Source organism: Gopherus flavomarginatus, chromosome 3 (assembly GCF_025201925.1).
Source record: "Gopherus flavomarginatus isolate rGopFla2 chromosome 3, rGopFla2.mat.asm, whole genome shotgun sequence".
Taxonomy (NCBI): domain Eukaryota; kingdom Metazoa; phylum Chordata; order Testudines; family Testudinidae; genus Gopherus; species Gopherus flavomarginatus.
The window spans coordinates 27,129,772-27,152,047 of record NC_066619.1 but is presented as its reverse complement, the minus strand read 5'-3'; the positions used below and the strand labels follow the sequence as shown (position 1 = coordinate 27,152,047).

Here is a 22,276-nt window from a genome sequence, read left to right as displayed (position 1 = left end):
GCCTGAGATGCAGTGAATACTACCTATAAATTCTATTTTCTGCACCCGGACTAACATTGACTTTTGTTCCTTTATTAAGAGTCCCAAAGCCTGACAGGTGGCTTGTATGACGTTGATACTGTGCTGAACCTGAGCCCGTGATTGGTCTTTTATCAACCAGTCATCTAGGTGTGGGTAAATCTGTATACCTCAGTGTCTGAGATAGGCTGCAACTGCTGCCATGCACTTCGTGAAAACTCAACAGGCCAAAGGGAAGTGCTGTAAATTGGTAATGACTCTGGCCCATCACGAATCTGAGTAATCTCCTGTGCCCACGGAAAATGAAGATGTGGAAATACGCATCTTTCAAATCAAGGGTGTGGTGTACCAGTTCCCTGGATTCAGGGAGGGATTGATGTAGACCATGCAGACCATTTGGAACCTCAGCTTCTTGAGATATTTGTTGAATGTTGCAGGTCTAGGATGGGACAGAGGCCCCCCTTTGCCTTGCCTGGAGAGAGGTCCTGACCCCCACTTCCCTTTGTCTATGATGACCAGAAACTCTTGCCTTGACTCCTGAGGCAGGGAATCCTTAAACTGTGTCATTGAGTCTCAAATATTAAATTCTTATCTCCCTAGCAGCTTGGCATTGAGCTGCTTAACATCTTTATTTTTGGGTGTGGCGCTTGTCTGGCCCTGTATGTCCCGCTCATTAGCCGTGGAAACCACCAATGACCTCAGGGGAGGGTGAGAATACATGTACTCAAATCCCTTGTTGGGAACATAGTACTTTTTCTCCGCCCTTTTGAATATTTGGGGCAGAGACAATGGGGTCTGCCAAAGTGCCTTCACCAACTTTACCACCCCATCATTTACTGGCAAGGCCACTTTGCATTCAAAATATCAAATAGGCTGTTCATGGGCTCCTTCAGTTTCTCTGCCTCCAGTCCCAGGTTGGTAGCAAATCTTTTAAGTAGCTCCTGGTGAGCACTAAAGTCACCTGGAGGCAGTGGGATCATGGGGCCCATAACCACCTCATCTGGGGATGATGAGGAGAATGCCACCACTACTGGAGGGACTGGATCTTCCACCTCTCTGGGGGTGGTCTCTACCAGCCGTACTGCCAAGGATTCAGAGCCATGGTCGGAGCCTGAGTCAGCCTCAGTCAGCCTCTAGAACCTGCTTAGGTAGGGCTGCAGCCCATCTTTGGGAGACCACTGATGACAGTGGCTGAAAGAATGGCCCGGATAATGCTGTGAACCCCCTTCCCTCCCTCTCCCCCCCCCCCCCGGGTTCCAATATTGCCATTGAAGTGCCCACTGCCCTGGAGGCCAAACTCCCATAGATAGCCCTGCACGGAAATCCGGTGCATAGGCAGGATGACATCGCCTCTTTTGTGGGGGAGCTGATTCACCTCCGGAGCTTGAAGATGACTCCATGTCCAAAGGCCAAGGAGGAGCCATTGTCTTTCTCCTGCCGGCTGCGGTGAGGCTGGGGAGCAGTCCCGAGGTGCTGGGGAATGACGTCAAGGGTACGGTGACTGGCGTCCTCTCTCTGGAGACTGACTCTGGGATGCTAGTGCTGGGGAGATGGAGACCAGTGTCTTGACATCAGAGACCAGCATGGAATACACATGAGCACATACTCAAAGAAGAATTTACATTTAATACTGTTCACAATGTTTTTGGGTATATTTGGAATATTAAATAATTTTTAAAACAAAAGCTATTAGCCATTAATAGGCAGCAGGTTTAAAACTAACAAAAGGAAGTACTTCTTCACACAACACATGTTCTGAAGGCCAAAAATATAACTAGGTTCAAAAAAGAATTAGATAAGTTCATGGAGGATAGGTCCATCAATGGCTATTAGCCAAGATAGTCAGAGATGTAACACCATGCACCAGATAGCTGTAAACTTTCAACTGCTAGAAAATGGGACTGGACAACAGGGGATGGATCACTCCAAATTGCCCCGTTCATTCCCTCTGAAACTTCTGGCATTGGCCATCGTCATGTGCTAGATGGACCTTTTGTCTCACCCAGTATGGCTCTTCTTATGTTCATAGGTATTTTCAAAGATTTTTAGAAGGTGAACTAAAATGTATAGCAAGTTAAATGCTTGTTTTCATTTTCTTTTATAGCAATTTGGTGTGTCTGCAAAGGAAATCAAATTGAGCCAGAAAAAGAAAGATGAAAAAGATAAGTAAGTTACAGAGAGTTTCATTTTGGGAGTTCTTATGTACTTTTACATTTAACCATTCTGCCCTAGTCTCAGTGCCTAGCTAACTATGTCTGTCTTCACTCTGGAGTTTCAGATATTAATAACTTTTGATGTAAAAATCACCAACAGTGTGTGTCAGAATTCTCATTAAATTGTCTTTGGGAGAAAGTTGAATATTTAACTTTTTCTGTTCTATATTTTTGTATTCTATTAACTATTTTTAATGTAATGTTTTGATTCATTCTATTGAAGCTGTTTATTGTAACATACCTAAGATTTCTGCAACTGAGTTCAGTGATTGCAGAAAGTTTTTCAGTAACCATCGTAAAAGGATGTTACAGAAGTGAACTGAGGAATCCATATAACAGCTCAAGTTAAAATAAAATAAATAAATTTCACTGAATGATATAATGAACTAATGTGTAACTTTTGCCTTACTCTTTTTCTCCAAAGAGCCCTGTTGTCTGAGCATCATAATCTTAGAGTCTCACAAGCGCTTTCCCTAATGAATGAGATGTTATCCGAGACAGTGCAGCTTCCTGCAAGTGAACTCAGACCATTGTCCAAAACAATGAGATCCCCTCGAGATTTCAGAAAGCAGCACCCCACATCTGCGAGAGGGTAACATATTTACAATTCAAACATACTTTGGTGTACAGGCCTCCCAAATGCACATCAGATTTGTTAGTTGAGATGACCACCTCGAATCCTGTGTGACATGGGTTAAATTCGAATGAGTTAAATGTAATGGCAGTGGGCAAAAGGGCTGGATCTCTCTAGCTGATGCTTCTCCTGGTGTGTGGAAGTCTCCAGCTAGCACACAGCTAGTATAGCTAGCTCCTACACCATCCCCCGGCAAGCACCAGAAAACAGGGCATTGAATGCTGCTGTTCTGGCATGGCTTGTGGATTACCCCTTGGAGACCATAGCCAGATAACCAGCCCCAGAATCAGAGCTGCAATCAGCTCCTTCAAATCCACCCCAACTTGCCTGCATCCAGGAGATACCAAGCACAGCTGAGAATCTGGTGGTTCATGAGAGTCCATAAGCCCTGTAACATCTGGTAACAATCACCACTTTTTTTTTTTTTAAAGTCCTAGACTAGTAAAAGCTGAAAAACTTACCTGATCCTACTTGTAGTTGCATATGTAACACTTCTGCCTTGTGGAATTGGCGGCAACAAGGTTGGATTCAATATCTAGGGGTTCCTTTTCAGCAATACAACACAGAACTGGCTTGAACCTCAATCCAGTAATCTGGGAAATTTACATATCACCCCCTGGGTGCCTCTAAGAGGCAATACTTCCCCTCTTGCAAGCATAGAGTCTGAGTGTAGAAAAGAAAATTTTAATAAAAAGGGGGAAAGAAACCTGTCATTAACTTAGGAAAATGCTGCAAGCAGGATTCATAAGCAAAAAAACATGAGTAAAATACCTTCCTCCAAGTAGGTTGGGCAGTGCCTTTTGTCTCAAGTTCTTAAGTCCAACAACTAAATTTTCCTTTAACATGCCCCTCACTTCTCCTTCCACTGCACCCCACTCACAGTTGTTGTCCTTGGTCAGTGAATACCCAGAGGTGCATTCACATGAGTTCACCTCCCACCCGGTGCGGGGCGGGGGCTAGGGGTGGAAGACATTTTCCTTGCTCTCTAGCTGCTCAGCTGGCCACTCCATTAGCTGCACTGGCTGCCTGATTGGCTGCTCTGCTTGTGCTGCCAGCCGCTCATTGCTCCTCTGCTCCTTCTAGGATGTCTTGAGGTCCCACCACTTAACACAGCTTTCTGTTCTCAGTGGGGGAGTCTCATTGCCAGTGCAGGCTAGGCAATTGCTTTCACCAAAGATGCTGTCTCATCACAGGTCAAATGTTTAGGCCTGGTTATTCGTGTTTTCAGCTCTACTTATACACAACAAAATAATCAGCTCTGTCATATACAGTGGAGAGAGGGACCAGTCAAATGATGGCTAGGATTCTTAGATGGCACCCACACCACCAGGTACAAACACCCATCCCCACCATCTCTCAACTCAACTGGGCTTTGGCCCCCTAGTCCCTTGCATAGCAAGTGCAGTTCAGTTGAGGGTGAGTCTCTCAGTCAGGGTATGCCAAGCACAGTTCTGCTATCCTTGATTCACACAAGGATAACAACACTTTATTACCACTGCACTCAATATCAGAATGATTTGTGATCCAACACCAGCCAAAAGTGATCTTTTGGGCAAAGCAGCCCGACAATGCTGCACACATAAGCAGAGCAGGTGTGTCTGTCTGTGCAAACAAGGTCAGTTGCTGAAGTTTTCTTCCCCAGCTTATCTGTAACTGTCAGGGGAGAGCTCATGCAGACCCTGCTTACACGTATATTGGTTTTCAGCAGAGCCTCCTGAATTTATACCCCGTCTCCTTTTCTAGAAAGAAAGACTTTCACAGAAGTGGCTTAGATCACCAAGATAACTCTGCTTTGTTTTGTACTTCACTGCTTATTGCCTTGTAGGAAATAATGATATTTCATTTAATGTTACAAATAATTAAATATCCTCCCCTAGAGATTATTGTTTCAAACATAGTCTGTTTTTTATTGCAGTACATTTGTATTAATGTAATTGTATGTTGCTAGCAGTGGTAAATATGTATTTTTTTCTTCTTGCTTTATAAGTCGTCCTGGTAGTCGAAGTCTATCAGCAAGTCAAGCTGAAAGGAGAAAAACTGCTGCCAAATCTGACTTTGGTCAAGCAAGATCCCATTCCACTCCACCTCAGGGTTTAGCTCAATCTGGGGGTAAGAATTGTAACTCTGCTTCCCCACTCCCTCCCATTTGTACATGGAAGCTAACAAGCTTATGGTATAATGCAGGCCCCAGACTCAAGATCTGGATTGTTCTTTGAAGATGAGAATGTCACCATTATAATGACTTTAGCCTCTCAAATAGGATGTCAGCTATTTGACTGTTTCACATTTCCTTTCTGTATTCATGAAGGTCTTGATTGTGCAATTTGTCCAGAGCCCATAATAAAGGCTAGTGTAGAACCCAGGCAGCAGGCACTTACTTGACTCTCTCTCTTCCTTTTTGAGAACCATATGTATTGCACACAATACTAAAACTGCTTGCAGTAAAATTGGTTTGTACGTGTTTTTTTAGGAACTGCCACTGTGGTATTACAGAAGAATATATCCAAAGGGAGGATTAGAAATGCAAGACATTATCCTGTTAATTCTAGGCACGGTAAGCTATACAGAACAAAGAAATGGTGCTTTTCAGCTAAAAGTTTAATAGTGCTGTGTTTTAAAAGACCTAAAAAACCCTGATGTAAGTAACTATTTAAACAATAAGACAAAATTATTGCATTTCTGAATTATTGCTGCACATTTCAGGTGGTATTTTTACTTGGCATAGTACTCAAGACTAGAACTGGTTGAAAAATGGGGGAAAAGTGTCCCTCCCCTCTTTTTTTACTGACAAATTTTGAGTTTTTAAATGTTTTGACATGTTCTGCCAATGACTGAATGCCCTTTAACAGCCTGAAAAGTTCAGTAAGTGCCTTGAAATGCATTGTTTATCTCATCATTTCTATGAGATGGAATTTATGAATCATAGTAGGAAAATAGTTAAGCTCAAGTATTTATGAAGCAGTGTACAGGAGGCAGCACAGGAGAAAAGTAGCAATGAACTGGGTTCAGTTCCCAGCTTTACTACAAATTAGCATTGCGACCTTGAGCAAGTCTCTTCCCCATTCTGTACTGCTGTTTCCCCTCAATTATGGCATCTAGGTAGTACTGCAGTACAAACAGTAAATATAACTGTGATAAGAGAGTGGAAGCAGTCATAGGATACTACTCATAGAAAATATTCAACTTTTTGTGCATTTGTTTTGCAGAAAATGGCAAAACTTTAGAAAAAATGCCTTTTTCCAGATCTGTTTGTTGCTGTGCATTTGGAACCCATTGTTCTGCCTCTTTTCTTGTGTACCAGTTTCCATACTCCAGCCCTCCATGTTTGCTGTGGCAGTGGTGCACACTCCTCAGTGATTAAAATGAGTTCGAGAGCGCCTGTGGTACATCTGCAAAGCTATTCTTAATCAAAATTCAGATTCTAAAATAGACTGAAATTCCAAATGTTTAGAGCAGGAGAAGGAATCCAGACAATCCAGGAATTTTTTGGAAAGTGTAGGGGACAATTTCCTGGTGCAAGTGCTGGAGGAACCAACTAGAGGCAGAGCTCTTCTTGACCTGCTGCTTACAGACCAGGAAGAATTAGTAGGGGAAGCAAAAGTGGATGGGAACCTGGGAGCCAGCGACCATGAGATGGTCAAGTTCAGGATCCTGACACAAGGAAGAAAGGGGAGCAGCAGATTACGGATCCTGGACTTCAGAAAAGCAGACTTTGACTCCCTCAGGGAACTGATGGGCAGGATCCCCTGGGAGAATAACATGAGGGGGAAAGGAGTCCAGGAGAGCTGGCAGTATTTTAAAGAATCCTTATTGAGGTTGCAGGAACAAACCATCCTGATGTGTAGAAAGAATAATAAATGTGGCAGGTGACCAGCTTGGCTTAACAGTGAAATCCTTGCTGATCTTAAACACAAAAAAGAAGCTTACAAGAAGTGGAAGATTGGACAGATGACCAGGGAGGAGTATAAAAATATAGCTCAGGCTTGCAGGAGTGAAATCAGGAAGGCCAAATCACACCTGGAGTTGCAACTAGCAAGGGATGTTAAGAGTAACAAGGGTTTCTTTGGGTATGTTAACAACAAGAAGAAAGTCAAGGAAAGTGTGGGTCCCTTACTGAATGAGGGAGGCAACCTAGTGACAGAGGATGTGGAAAAAGCTAATGTACTCAATCTTTTTTTTGCCTCTATCTTCATGAACAAGGTCAGCTCCCAAACTACTGCACTGGGCAGCACAGCATGGGGAGTAGGTGACCAGCCTTCTGTGGAGAGAGAAGTGGTTCAGGACTATTTAGAAAAGCTGGATGAGCACAAGTCCTTGGGGCCGGACGCGCTGTATCTGACGGTGCTAACGGTGTTGACGGATGTGATTAGAGAGCCATTGGCCATTATCTTTGAAAACTCATGGTGATCCAGGGAGGTCCCGGATGACTGGAAAAAGGCAAATGTAGTGCCCGTCTTTAAAAAAGGAGGATCTGGGGAACTACAGGCCAGTCAGCCTCACCTCAGTCCCTGGAAAAATCGTGGAGCAGGTCCTCAAGGAATCAATTCTGAAGGACTTAGAGGAAAGGAAAGTGATTAGGAACAATCTGCATGGATTCACTAAGGGCAAGTCATGCCTGACTAACCTAATTGCCTTCTATGATGAGAAAACTGGGTCTGTGGATGAGGGGGAAGCAGTGGATGTGTTATTCCTTCACATTAGCAAAGCCTTTGATACTGTCTCCCACAGTATTCTTGCCAGCAAGTTAAAGTATGGGCTGGATGAATGAACTATAAGGTGGATAGAAAGTCTGCATCGTTGTCGGATTCAGTGGGTAGTGATCAATGGCTCCATGTCTAGTTGGCAGCTGGTATCAAGTGGAGTGCCCCAAGGGTTGGTCCTGGGGCCGGTTCATTATTGATCTGGAGGATGGCGTGGACTGCACCCTCAGCAAGTTTGCAGATGACACTAAACTGGGAGGAGTGGTAGATATGCTGGAGGGTAGGGATAGCATACAGAGGGACCTAGACAAATTAGTGGATTGGGCCAAAAGAAATCTGATGAGGTTCAACAAGGACAAGTGCAGAGTCCTGGACTGATGACGGAAGAATCTCATGAACTGCTACAGACTAGGGACTGAGTGGCTAGGCAGCAGCTCTGCAGAAAAGGACCTACAGTGGACAAGAAGCAGGATATGAATTGACAGTGTGCCCTTGTTGCCAAGAAGGCTAATGGCATTTTGGGCTGTATAAGTAGGAGCATTGCCAGCAGATCGAGGGACATGATCATTCCCCTCTATTTGGCATTGGTGAGGCCTTGACTGGAGTACTGTGTCCAGTTTTGGGCCCCACACTACAAGAAGGATGTGGAAAAATTGGAAAGAGTCCAGCGGAGGGCAACAAAAATGATTGGGGGGCTGGAGCACATGACTTAGAAGAGGCTGAAGGAACTGGGATTGTTTAGTCTGCAGAAGAGAAGAATGAAGGAGGATTTGGTAGCTACTTTCAACTACCTGAAAGGGGGTTCCAAAGAGGATGGATCCAGACTGTTCTCAGTGATACCAGATGACAGAACAAGGGGTAATAGTCTCAAGTTGCAGTGGGGGAGGTTTAGGTTGGATATTAGGAAAAACGTTTTCACTAGGATGGTGAAGCACTGGAATGGGTTACCTAGGGAGATGGTGGAATCTCCTTCCTTAGAGGTTTTTAAGGTCAGGTTTGACAAAGCCCTGGCTGGGATGATTTAGTTGGGGATTGGTCCTGTTTTGAGCAGGGGGTTGGACTAGATGACCTCCTGAGGTCCCTTCCAACCCTGATATTCTATGATTCTATGGCACAGAAGAGTCTTGAGCAATAATTTTTGAGCTTGGTTTACATTAACTGCTCTGTTGTGTGAAACTAGTAAAAAAAAAAAAAAAAACAAAAAACTTTTCTTTTCCAAGTTGCCATGCGGCCTGAAGACCAAACATCCCAAGTCACTCTCAGAGGAATGCTGACAGATTTTAACTGGAGGAGAACATGGTTGCAAGGCAATGCAAGCCAGAGGCAGGTCTTGAGCAAAGGAAGACCTAATTTGGCCAGACAAGGTTTGGAAAAGGAATGAAATAGAAATTTAGGATATATTGAGTCTTAAGTCTTCTTTCCATTACCCAGATTTATGCTAGTATCAATGGTGTTTAAGTAGTTTAATGGAGTGGAGACCTTGCTCAAACTAGCCTCATGTGGTGTGACTCCGTCAGGGCCGGTTCCAGGGGTTTGACTGCCCCAAGCAGCCAAAAAAAAAAAAAAAAGCAAGCCGCGATCACAATCTGCGGCAATTCAGCTGGAGGTCCTTCGCTCCGAGCAGGGGAGAGGGACCCTCCGCCAAATTGCCGCCGAATACGTGAAAGTGCCGCCCCTCTCCGGAGTTGCCGCCCCAAGCACCTGCTTGATAAGCTGGTGCCTGGAGCCGGCCCTGGACTCTGTTTCATTGTCCTGTCTATTTGCTATTTCTGTATGAAGGTACTATTTTTTCTAAAATTGTTGTTCTTCTTCGAGTGATTGCTCATATGCATTCCAGCTAGGTGTGCGCGCGCCACGTGCACGTTCATCGGAGAAACTTTTACCCTAGCAACACTCGGCGGGTCGGCCGGGCCCCCTGGAGTGGCGCCGCTATGGCGCCGGATATATACCCCAGCTGACCCAGCCACCCTTCAGTTCCTTGTTACCGCCCGTGTCGGTCGTTGGAACAGTGGAGTGCGGCTTAGCTGACCTCCACCTTCCCTAGCTGCTCGTAGTCTCTTCTAGTTATATTCGTAGTTTAGTTAGCTGTTATTGTATATATAGTTCATTAGTTTTAGTTATAGTTCATAGTTATAGTTGTTAGTTAGTAAGTGTTGCGGGGTTCGGAGGGTAGCCCCTTCCCCGCACCCGGTGCCCATGCCTGGCTCACCGGGTTTCAAGCAGTGCTTGGCCTGTCATAGGCCGATGCCAATAGGAGATCCCCACGACACCTGTTTGAAGTGCCATGGGGAATTGCATTTATTGGCTAAGTGCCCAATTTGCAAGGCTTTTAAGCCAAGAACTAAAAAGGAGTGGGACTTTAGGTTAAAACAGCTCCAAATGGAAGCGGCCCTGACACTGTCGCCCTCGGCACCGAGTACGAGCCAGTCAGTGAGCAGAGGCACCCCTATGGCACCGGGCGTCACCGGTACGCTTAAGGATTCCCGGCACTGGCCACCACCGGCACCGAAATCGACTCCACGCCGCTCCCTCTCCCCGAGGTCGAAGATGGCAAAGGGTCAGACGGGAACACCAGCGTTGGAGCCAGAGACTGCACCTAAGTCTGACCGCCCGGCACCAGTACCTGCCGTGGCACAGCCAAAACTGGTACCGTCGACTCCAGCCCCACGAGGGCCGTTGAGTCCGGCACCTGACAGCTCCCCAGCATCGGCCGTGATAGAGCTCACTTTGCCATCTACCCCGGAGACTTTCTCCGCAGCGAGGGACTTGATTGCCATCACCGAGGCGGCACCACCTCTACCCCCGGCACCGCCGGTGCGGGTATTGCAGTCCATGGGCAAGCCGACCCTGACCAGACAGCCGTCTGTCAGCGTAGCGGACCAGCACCGATCAAAATCACGATGCCGCAGGCGCTCTGAGTCAAGACGTCGCTCACGCTCTCGACGTCGCTCTTCATCCCAGCGCCGGTCCTCGCCACGGCACCGGTCGGACTCTCGCTCCTCAACCTGCTACTCGCGGTACCGCTCCAGTTCCCAGCACCATCGCAGGCACCGTACCTCCCGGAGCAGGTCAGGGCGTAGAGACTCGAGATCCCGGTCGCCCTCCGGGCACCGGGCCAGTCGCAGGTCCCGGTCTCTCTCTCGGTACCGCTCTGTGTACCCGCACTGGTCCCCAAGATCAAGGGGTGCAAGATCAGTCGGGACTTCAGCTCCAGGCTTTTCTGCCCCACCATGGCCGTCCAGGCACACGTCTGTATCCTCCCAGGCAGACAGCTATTACGACCGGGACTGGGATACGGAGGTACCTATGGGGGTTTTCCAAGACTCTCGGCCGCAGGACATAGGACCCCAGCAGTGGTCCTTCTGGACACCCTGGGCGTACCACCAAGCCCAGGGTGCCCCCCTGGTCCAGACCCTCTCTGCTGCCTCAGAACATCGGGCACCAGAGGCCACCATTTCCCGCCCCCCCCGCGGTTGAGTCGGAAGAGCACGCGACACATCCTCCGGACTCCCCGGGACAGCTGGAGCAGGAACCGTCTCAGGAGCAGGAGGCCATCCAGGACCCCCTCATTCCCGGGGTATCCTCCTCATCCTCACCGGAAGAGGCTGTGGCAGGGACCTCAGCATCAGGGCCCTCGCCAATAGACCTCAGGGCCCATCAGGACCTTCTTCGCAGAGTGGCCCTCAATATCAACCTCCCAGTGGAGGAGGTCCCGGAAGTCGAGGACCCCGTAGTGAGCATCCTCACCGCTGATGCTCCCACCTGGTTCGCACTGCCATTCATTAAAACCATCCAGGCCACTGCCGACACCCTCTGGCAGTCTCCAGCCTCCATTCCACCGATGGCAAAGGGAGTTGAGAGAAAGTACATGGTACCCTCCTTCCTCCTCCTTAGTTGTCCAGTCAGTCAATGAAAGGGAGCGACATGGCCAGCAGGCGCCGGCCCCAAAGTCCAAAGAGGCCAGACGGATGGATCTCCTGGGTCGTAAGGTGTACTCAGCAGGGGCCCTACAGCTCCGAGTGGCCAACCAACAGGCTCTACTGAGCCGATACAATTATAACACTTGGGCAGAAGTGGGTAGGTTCTCCGAGCTGCTACCCCCGGACTCACGCCAGGAATTGAATACGTTCCTGGAGGAGGGAAAGAAAGTGGCCAGGACCTCTCTCCGGGCCTCCCTAGACGCGGCCGACTCAGCGGCCAGAACCTTGGCCTCGGGAATCACCATGAGGCACATCTCCTGGCTCCAGGTCTCTAACCTGCCTCTTGAGTTGCAGTACACCATCCAGGACCTACCCTTTGATGGCAAGGGTTTGTTCTCGGAAAAGACTGATCCCAGGCTGCAGAGCCTGAAGGATAATAGAGTCATCATGCACTCGTTGGGGATGCATACCCCCGTAACCCAGCGTAGACCCTTCAGGCCCCAGGCACACCACCCGTACTTTACACCTCGGCAGAGGCAGGACATCAGTAGAAGGCGCAAGCGGGGTGGCTGCAGATGCTAGTCCGGTCCCCAAGGGGGCCAAAACCACGGGCCCTCTAAGGCACCACCGGGCCCCAAGTCCAACTTTTGAAGGTGTGCCCGGGGACGGCGTGCCAGTCTCAGGACAGGATCCTTTCCCTCCCTTCTCCAACTGTCTCTCCTACTTCCTCCTGGCGTGGTCCCAATTGACATCAGATCTTTGGGTTCTGCGCACAGTGAAGCAAGGATATCACCTCCAATTTGCTTCATCACCGCCCTCCCGCCCTCCATCCCGGACCCTCTTCAGGGACCCCTCTCACGAGCAAGTCCTCCTACAGGAGGTACAATCTCTCCTTGTTGCGGGAGCTATAGAGGAGGTACCTTTAGACGAGAGAGGAAAAGGGTTTTACTCCCGCTATTTTCTGATTCCCAAGTCCAAGGGAGGCCTCAGACTTATCTTAGACCTGTGCGGACTCAACAAATGGATGCTGAAGTTGAAGTTCCGCATGGTCTCCCTGGGAACGATTATCCCATCCCTGGATCCTGGAGACTGGTATGCCGCCCTCAACATGAAGGATGCGTACTTCCACATTGCCATCTTTCCACCACACAGGAAGTACCTTCGCTTTATGGCCAACCACCAGCACTTCCAATTCACAGTCCTCCCCTTCGGCCTCTCCACGGCCCCGAGGACGTTCACGAAGTGCATGGCCGTCGTCGCCGCCCACCTGCGCCGGCAACAGATACATGTGTTCCTGTATTGGACGACTGGCTCATCAAGGGGACCTCTCAATCTCAGGTACGGCAGTATGTCGATATAGTCACGGACCTATTCTCCCGGTTGGGCCTACTCCTCAACACCGAGAAATCCACCCTGGTCCCCACACAAAGGCTGGACTTCATAGGGGCAATGCTGGACTCCATTCAAGCCAGGGCCTACTTGCCTCAGCCCCGCTTCCAAGCAATCGTATCGATCATATGAGGTTTACAGGCCTCCCCAATCACTTCAGCTCGCACCTGCCTCGGACTCCTGGGGCATATGGCCGCATGTACTTATGTGACGAAGTAGGCCAGACTCCGCATGAGACCCTTCCAAACGTGGCTCCATTCGGTCTTCCGCCCGGGCAGGGACCCTACAGACGTCCTGGTCACAGTTCCCCCCAGCCCCCTCCGCTCCCTCGAGTGGTGGCTAACTCCATCCCTGGTATGCACAGGGATGCCGTTCCATCCACAGCCACCGTCGATGACCTTAACGACGGATGCGTCATCCCTCGGTTGGGGGGCCCATCTAGGTCACCTGCGTACCCAGGGCCTTTGGTCGTCCCAGGAGCTCACACTCCATATAAACGTCCGGGAGTTGAGAGCAGTCCACCTTGCGTGCCAGGCGTTCCAGCAACATCTTCACTGCCATTGTGTTTCAGTGTTCACGGACAACACACCGGCCATGTACTACATCAACAAACAAGGAGGGACCCACTCATCTCCCCTGTGTCAAGAGGCCATTTGACTCTGGGACTTCTGTATAGCCCACTCGATAGACCTAGTGGCGTCCTTTCTTCCAGGGGTCCGGAACGCTCTGGCGGATCGGCCCAGCCGGTCCTTTCTATGTCACAAGTGGTCAATAAGACCAGACGTCATCCATTCGCTCTTCCGGAGGTGGGGATTTCCCCTCGTAGACCTGTTCGCCTCTCGCTCGAACAGGAAGTGCCGGGAGTTCTGCTCCTTTCAGGGTCTCTCTCCAGGGTCGATCACAGACGCATTCCTCCTGTCGTGGAGGCACCACCTGTTGTATGCCTTCCCTCCGTTTCCCCCGGTGCACAAGGTCCTGTTAAAGCTCCGCAGGGACAAAGCGCATCTGATCCTGATCGCGCCTGCATGGCCCAGACAGCACTGGTTCACCACACTGCTAGATCTGTCCGTGGACACCCCAGTTCCCCTCCCTCTCCTCCCAGACCTAATCACACAAGACCACGGCAGGCTTTGTCACCCAGACCTACGAGCCCTCCACCTCACGGCATGGCTCCTGCATGGCTAAACACAGGGGAGTTGCGCTGTTCCGCTCCATTTCAGCATATTCTCCTCAGCAGCAGGAAGCCTTCCACCCACTCCACGTACTTGGCAAAGTGGAAATGCTTCTCTTGCTGGTGCGCAACTCAGGGCATTACTCCTTCGGAGGCCTCGATTCCCACAGTCCTAGACTACCTCTGGTACCTTAAGCAACAGGGCCTGGCGACATCCTCTCTGAAGGTGCACTTAGCGGCTATATCCACTTTCCAGCCAAGTGAGGGTGGCCACTCCGTGTTCTCCCACCCCTTGTCTCTCGGTTCATTAAGGGCCTAGAGCGTCTCTATCCCCCCGTATGTCGCCCTGCCCCTACCTGGGATCTCAGTTTGGTCCTAAACAGACTAATGCTCCCACCATTTGAGCTGCTAGCGACTTGCTCGCTCCTGTACCTGTCATGGAAAACAGTCTTCCTGGTGGCCATTACATCAGCCAGGCAGGTCTCCGAGCTGAGAGCACTCACGGTGGACCTGCCCTACACTGTTTTTCATAAAGACAAGGTACAACTGCGCCCTCATCCGGCGTTCCTCCCTAAGGTTGTGTCTGCCTTCCATACCAACCAGGACATCTTCCTCGCGGTCTTCTTTCCAAAGCCCCACTCTTCTCGGCGGGAGCAGCAGCTACACTCCTTAGATGTACGCAGGGCACTCGCTTTCTATATTGAGCGAACAAAGCCGTTCCGAAAGTCTCCCCAACTGTTCGTGGCGGTCGCGGAACGGATGAAAGGTCTGCCAGTCTCCTCCCAGAGAATCTCCTCCTGGGTGACTGCATGCATCCGCACATGCTATGACCTAGCTCGTGTCCCTTCGGGCCACCTCACAGCGCACTCTACTAGAGCTCAAGCATCATCAGCCGCCTTCCTGGCGCGCGTGCCTATCCAGGAGATATGGCGTGCAGCGACCTGGTCATTGGTCCACACCTTCACCTCGCACTATGCGCTGGTCCAGCAATCTAGAGATGATGCAGCCTTTGGCGCAGCAGTTCTGCATACCGCCACATCTCACTCCGACCCCTCCGCCTAGGTAAGGCTTGGGAATCACCTAACTGGAATGCATATGAGCAATCACTCGAAGAAGAAAAAACGGTTACTCACCTTTGTAACTGTTGTTCTTCGAGATGTGTTGCTCATATCCATTCCAAACCCACCCTCCTTCCCCACTGTCGGAGTAGCCGGCAAGAAGGAACTGAAGGGTGGCCGGGTCGGCTGGGGTATATATCCAGCGCCATAGCGGTGCCACTCCAGGGGGCGCCCAGCCGACCCGCCAAGTGTTGCTAGGGTAAAAGTTTCTCTGACGAACGTGCCCGCGGTGCGCGCACACCTAACTGGAATGGATATGAGCAACACATCTCGAAGAACAACAGTTACAAAGGTGAGTAACCGTTTTTTTATGGACTTTGGCTTATGTGACCTCCAGTTGGAATCTCCTTTTGTGTAATTAGGTCTACTTATATCCTGGAAGTAATTAAGACTTTTACTAAGGGTTCCAAGAACATTTGAAAATTATCTTCATAATCTCACAGCCTGCCTACAAGTTAGGCAGGTGAATGGGCAGAAAATCAAGCAGATTTCCCTCTGAGTTTCATGAGAATCAATACATTCCCATGAAACATTTCGGTTTTGATGGGAAAATGTTACATTGGGAAATTTCAGACTAGCTGGAGTAGCAAGATCCAATTCCAGTCATCAGGTCCTCAGGAAAACATAAGAAGCTTCGTGATTACTGCCTAAAAAGTTTAAGTGCCACTCATTGTATTGCACATATTGTATTCTCTATAGCTTTTTATACTGTGCATGTCACTATAATGTCTGAGTGCCTTCCAGTCATGCATTAAGCAGTGTGACTGTGCATGTGACATATTGTTCGATCACTCATCCTCTCCCCAGGAGAAGCATAAGCACTGGAGTGTCTTATTTTGGTAGGTTTTTCAAATATACATGATGATAGGCATTTATAAGGAGGCACTTCAAAGAAATTTCCCTTGCCCCTGTGAGGAAAGGTGGTGAGGTTTGCGATGGCCCTTAGTTCTTGGGGGAGCTCATTCCACAGTATTGGACCAGCCCTGATAAAGTTCTGTCTCCCACACATTGAAGCTTTTCCTTATTATAGAGTTCAGTTGTGCCAGAGGAGTGAAGTTATTGACTGTGGTGTTAATCCTGGAGCTTTAGTGGTCTTTCAGATATATCCTGGACCCAAACCATTGAGTTCCTTTAAGATAAGGACTGAGAGGTTGAACTTGACTGAGTTCTGTAGCAAGCCAGTTTAGAGAGCACAGGGCAGATTTGATGTGCTCACAGTAACCTGTGTTGCTGAGGAAATGTCCTGCAGCGTTGTGTACTAGTTGGAGTTTCCCAAGTGGTGAAGGCTTCATGCCCATGTATGTCATGTTTCTGCAGTCCATCCAAGAAATGACAAAGGCATGAATTACTGAGGCCAGGGCATCTTCAAAAAATCACTTAATGTTGGGAGTCTAGACTGTCCCCCAATGTCCTTGACTTCAAGGTCAAGGAAAGTATGACATCTGCTTCAAGGAACTGAACTGCAGCAACATATCTTATGCATATTATTAGACAATCTAGGGGACTATAGGGCACCATATGTTGTTGAGCTGCTGTAACTAAAAGAATCAGAGAAGCCATTTTTTATTAATATATTATTGTATACTTCCAAAATCCAGGGTCATGGGCCTATTTTCATAGAAGTTTAATATAGAGGGTTACATTCAAAGGAGAGTCTCTAGTAGGCCTATATTTTTTTATAAATGGGTATTTAATGAGTTTTGGAATATATTCTATAAAACAAACTTCTAGCCATGTCTCTAACTGACCTAATTTCCATCTTTCTGTTTAACAAAAATCTTAAAATTGTGCATTGTTAGTCATTGTAGGCTGCTGAATACAAGAGGAGAAAACAACTTTAGCATTTGACCTTTTGATCAGTATTGCTAAAAGTTGTTATCGTAGTTTAAACATTAAAGTGCACTTCTGAGCTACGTGATAAGAAATTTGATCTTGTTGTTTATGGCCTACTGATTACACAAAACAACCTACATTTGAAACTCGGCATTTTAATTTACAAAACCATGTTCCATGAAGTGGTTCTGTTGGGTTATGAGGCCTCCAGTTTGGAAAAAAAAAAAGGAATGGTCACTGAAGTTCACCAGATCTGTTTCAGTCTTTAGCCAAGAAAATTACCTAAGCAAGTGCACTGCAATGGTAGGCTACTGTCTTCTTTCACCACAATATTCTCTTTTAGGCACATTCCACCCAGTTTAACAGCTGTGTCCTAATCTTTAGTATACTAATGAACTTGTTCCCGTAACAGTTGTTTCTATGATCTTGAGAAATATGTGAGGCTTAAATCTTAAAATTAAGAACGTTTACAAAAAAGCCTTTTCATAAAAAAAACTATTTATCCTCTTGTGGAGACACAAGCTCTAAAACCATGGAATATCCCTTGTCTCCAGTCCCAGTCAAGGACATATGCTAGAGTAGCTCTCTTTTTAAGATAGATTCTGAAGAGATTAGGCCATTGTAAGTGTATTTAGCCATGAATTTCCCCCACTCTTTGTTCAAACATCCCCTTTTTAATAGTATTTGTAATACTCATCTGAGGATTGGGAGCCATAGGCGCCGACTCCATGGGTGCTCCGGGGCTGGAGCACCCACAGAAAAAAATTGGTGGGTGCTCAGACAGCTCCCCGTGGCCCTACCCGCTCCCATTCACCCCCACATCCTGCTTCTCCCTCCCTCCCAGTGCTAGTGCTGTGAAACAGCTGATTCACGGGGAAGGGATGGGGAATGCAGTGTGTTGAGGAAGAGGTGGGGCCGGGGAGGGGATTTGGGGAAGGGATCCAATAGGGGCAGGGAGCAGACAGAGATAGGGCAGGGACTTTGGGGATGGGGAAAGAGTGAAGCCCAGCTGGGGAAAGTGGGAGTGGGGGGGCACCCACCGGCGCCGGAGAAAGTTGGCGCCTATGTTGGGAGCGGTCTTTGGAGACTTGTCATATTGTGGCCAGTTAGTAGCAGGGTGAGCAGCTCATTTCCCTTAGCTTAGGCTTTGATTTTTTTGAATAGGATTATGTTATAGCATCCATTCCCTGATCCAGAATTCCATTTCTCTATGCTGGTTTTCTGGAAGAGCCACACTTCATGCTCTGATTGACTGCATAAGAGCCACACTGCTGAAGGCAGCAAGAAATATCTGCTGAGCTGTGATTGGGCAGAGGAGAGAGATCATGCAGTTCTGCTGTACTTTGAGTAGGGGTGTGCTGCTAATATTTTAGGGAGAGCAAGGGTACTGGGTATTTAGCTAGAAGTATTTGGATAGAACAGCTATAAAGGATACTGATTTTTATTTTATCACAAATTCATAAACAATTGCCTGATTCCTTTGTGTTTCCCTATTCAGCCTCTGATGATCAAACACTCAGCACAAGGAATCTGAGAAGACCTACACCCTGTGCAGCTGCAATTCAGAGAGAAGAGACAGGTCTTGATTATGAGTCCGAGCGAGATTCAATAAGTCCCTGGAGTGTCCCAGATGATATCCAACGACTCCTTCATGACAATTACGATTCCCTACTTGAGGTAAGGAGTCTAATTATAATAGGAATGAGTTGGTGCCTATCCTGTACCAAAAGGACCATTATTTCATATGCCCTTTATTACCTCTTTTGCATTTGAAATAGATTTCACATGCAGGAGGTGGAGGTAGTAGCTGAGGATTCTTGTTATAAATACTACAGCAGCAGCTTAGCAGAACCTCATGCTCACATTATAAAGCTGTTGCTCCTGCCATGTCTTTACTGGTGTAGCATGGACTGGGAAAACTACTAACTACCTTATAACCTGCAAATGCATACTGATAATTTGTATGCTGGGAACTCATTTCAGTTGCTACCAAGTAGCCAACTGGGACACAATTGCGTAATGGCCTTGTTGCTTAGGCAAATGAACAATTAGCTTCCCTTCAGCACAAGCATGTGTTCTGTTCTCAAGATATTTTATAGAAAAGTCTTAGTAGATGATTGTTTAAATCAGGACAAAAGTTTTCTATACAAATGTGATGAGCACTTTTGCTATATGTATAGGGATTTCTAGAGGCATTATATGTACCTTGGCTCACTGATCACTATCTTTTCCCCCCATAGGTGTCTGTGCCTCATGAAGAGGATTGCTCTCCTCTTAGCATTAATGACAGTGTATCTGAAAGCACAGGAAGTATCTTGAGCAAACTGGATTGGAATGCTGTTGAAGCTATGGTAGCGAATATGGAAGAAAAGTGAAATTAAGATATCTTGACCTCTGCACTTTCAGAGCAGTTTAATACAGTTATTTAATGCTTAATAATCAGGGGGAGTTCTAAATAGTTAGCTTTCCAGGAAATGTATGGCCCTATCATTCCATTGTATTTTAAACAGAACCCTTCATTGAAATCAATTTGCAGTTATGCTTAAAACTCAATAGTGGATTATGGCTCTTGTAGCATGGAAAGTGTTTGATTCTCTTTGAAATAGGTTTCTCAGTTTCCTGGTTGAAGACCATATACTTTGGTGGTAATGTGCAGTCTCTCTTCTTGTGCTCAGGACAGACCCTTGGAATTACATTACACTAACTGAGTGGATAAGGGAATTTGTGTGCCAATATTGATTTTATTTCTCAAAATAAGTGAGAGGCAATTTAAAGAGTTTTAATGATCAAGTTTTCTCCTTTAATATCAACTCAGTGAAAAGTTTTATATTTTTAGAGCAATGCAGTTAATTTTTTTAGTGTTACTGGTTAATATACTTAATCGTTATGATATTTTGATTTGGTTTTAATAAAATCTTGGTTTGTCTCTACTGCTTTTTGCTGTATTGGGAGGAATATCACCGTATAGGGTCTGGTTTTGTATTTTTATATTAGTGCCTTCTAGTGTAAGTCATAAGTGGTTAGCCAGAACTTTAGCCTAGGGTCGTCTTCTTCCAATTCCTTTCTTCTTCAGAGATTTTAAGGACCATTTATGATGATCCAGTCTGACTTCTGCTTCTCACTTAGCAGCATGAACTACAGCATAGCTTTGAGAAAGATATCTAGAAAAGCTACATTTTAAGGACTCCAGGTGATGAAGAATAAGTGTTTAGCATGCAGAGAACATGAGTATTCATTAGATTTGGTGAAAAGATAGCAGCAGGAAATTAACACATTGGGAAAGACCAGCAAATGTGGATAGTGCTACCTTTAGCAAAATATTTTCAGTATTAATTCAGGCATTTTATACAGCTACTTTTTTACATCCATCTGTAGTTTTTCAGAGCACAACTATTTCCTAGAACTGATCAATTTTAAGCAGTGAAACAATGTAAAATGGGTTGACAGTACCTTCCTAATGAAACATTTTAGTTTTCAAGCTCTTTTCACTCTTTGTCCTTTGGCGCAGACACATCTATTGCTGTACAGGTCGAAACCTATTCCTGACATTTTCATGCTGCTAACAAGGTGAGTAGCCTAGGAACATCAGTTGATCACCTCTTGATTTTAATCTGACACAGAAGAGTTGCCCTTATAATTTAAGTTTTGTATTTTATGGAGGGCATTAGCTGACACATGTAGTAAGTCTTTACTGCTGTTGGCCTATGCATAAACCAAATAAAGCTGGGTAATAGCAGATTGACCTTTGGGAGGTAAGTGACGTATTTAAGCCAGAAATTAAGAGCAAGCATTCACCTGCTTCTTGAGATGAAAAATTGTTGTCCATTACCACTTACACTATGAAGCCCCTTTGGTGCATTACTGGGGTAGAATTATAAATAATAATGCAGAAGTGTTCAGGGTTTTTTCCCCCCCATATGATGATACATTTAACATCCTGCTGAGCTACAGTAGAATGGAAAATGTGTTAATAGGTCCAAATAACTTGCATGCTAGAGTTTTAAAGGAGCTGGCTGAGGGTTTACAGCATTGTTAATGGTGTTTTTCAGTAAATTTTGGAACACAGCTAAGGTTATGCCAATATTTAACAAGGGGATTACCTGCCTAATTATAAGTCTGGCAGCCAAGATAACAGAGCAGCTGATACAGGACTCCATTAATAAAAGAGGGTAATATAATAATGCCACTCAACATGGGTTTATGGATAATAATAGAGCCTGTCAAATTAACTTGTAATCTCATAAGAAAAATATCAATTTTGGTTAATGAAGGTAATAGTATTTATATAACAAACTTCTGTAAAGCATTTTACTTGATACCACATGAGACCCACCAGTTTTTAATCAAGACGTCAACATGTAAATCATTGAGCAGCTGTGAATCTAGTGGCATGCCACAGGGCTTGGGTCTTCAACTTAGAGTAGCGTCCCTATGGGTGCTCCAAATTGTACACTTGAACAGCAGCATCCATTAGACCTGCAAATGCACTCTCTCTCCTTGTGCTGTGCTCCAAAGCTAACTAGCGGGTCTGAGCTAACCACTGCTCCTTACTAGAGACAGAGCCCTTAGTCTGTTAAGACTATTGTTTCATTTTACATATCTGCAGTTAGTCTGAGTTCTAGTTGTAATCTTCTTCTCCTTTCTAATTTTACCCTTGAACAAATACTTTAATTTCTTTCCTGCTTTTTCTCCCCCCACTGGTGTATTACTAGATTTCAAAAAAAGTACCTCACTTGTAAAGAAGCAATCCCAAGAGCAGACAAGCACTCCCAGATCCTTCGCTGCCTCAGGGAAGGTCACATACAGCAAAAGTGTGGTCTTTGCCAACAACTCTGGCTGAGATCACACCAGAAGATCATCTTCATGGCGGTGATTCTCTGACCTTAGTCAGATATAAAAATATGTGGGGAACACTCACATCTAAGGGCTGTGGGTTGAGGAAACAGGCTGCGGAAGAGAATGGGAAGTCTCCACAGTGAGCCATAAGCAATCACAATCTCGCTTAGTATCTTTGGCACCAAGACCATGTCAGTCCAGCACCCGTGTCTCACTGAAACTGCAACCTGTACTGCTGACAGACACAATGAGCATGGGCACCAAGTCATCAGCACTGAAGGATAGGAGTAAACACTCACTCCTGGTGTGTGAGTCCACATTGGCGCTGCCAGCGATAGTTTGCCCAGTACAGGAGTAACCACTATGGACAAGATCCCTGTCTCTTCTCACCTCTCCCCTCCCGATGCTGGGACGATGGGTACCACTGGAATCCTGCCATTCCAG

General features: G+C 46.7%; 1 protein-coding gene across 5 annotated transcripts in view; it reads left to right on the top strand.

The window, feature by feature from the left end:
• The window catches only part of CPLANE1 (ciliogenesis and planar polarity effector complex subunit 1), a 181,764-nt gene extending 161,838 nt beyond the window's left edge, over positions 1-19,926 (top strand). For all 5 annotated transcript variants that reach the window (XM_050943762.1, XM_050943758.1, XM_050943759.1 and 2 more), the window contains 7 exons: positions 2,123-2,184; positions 2,656-2,823; positions 4,853-4,974; positions 5,336-5,419; positions 8,786-8,929; positions 18,495-18,673; positions 19,237-19,926. In XM_050943762.1, the coding sequence (XP_050799719.1) occupies positions 2,123-2,184; positions 2,656-2,823; positions 4,853-4,974; positions 5,336-5,419; positions 8,786-8,929; positions 18,495-18,673; positions 19,237-19,371 (894 nt within the window). In that variant the 3' untranslated portion in view covers positions 19,372-19,926. The remainder of the gene's footprint in view (positions 1-2,122; positions 2,185-2,655; positions 2,824-4,852; positions 4,975-5,335; positions 5,420-8,785; positions 8,930-18,494; positions 18,674-19,236) is intronic.
• The last annotated feature ends 2,350 nt before the right edge of the window (positions 19,927-22,276 follow it).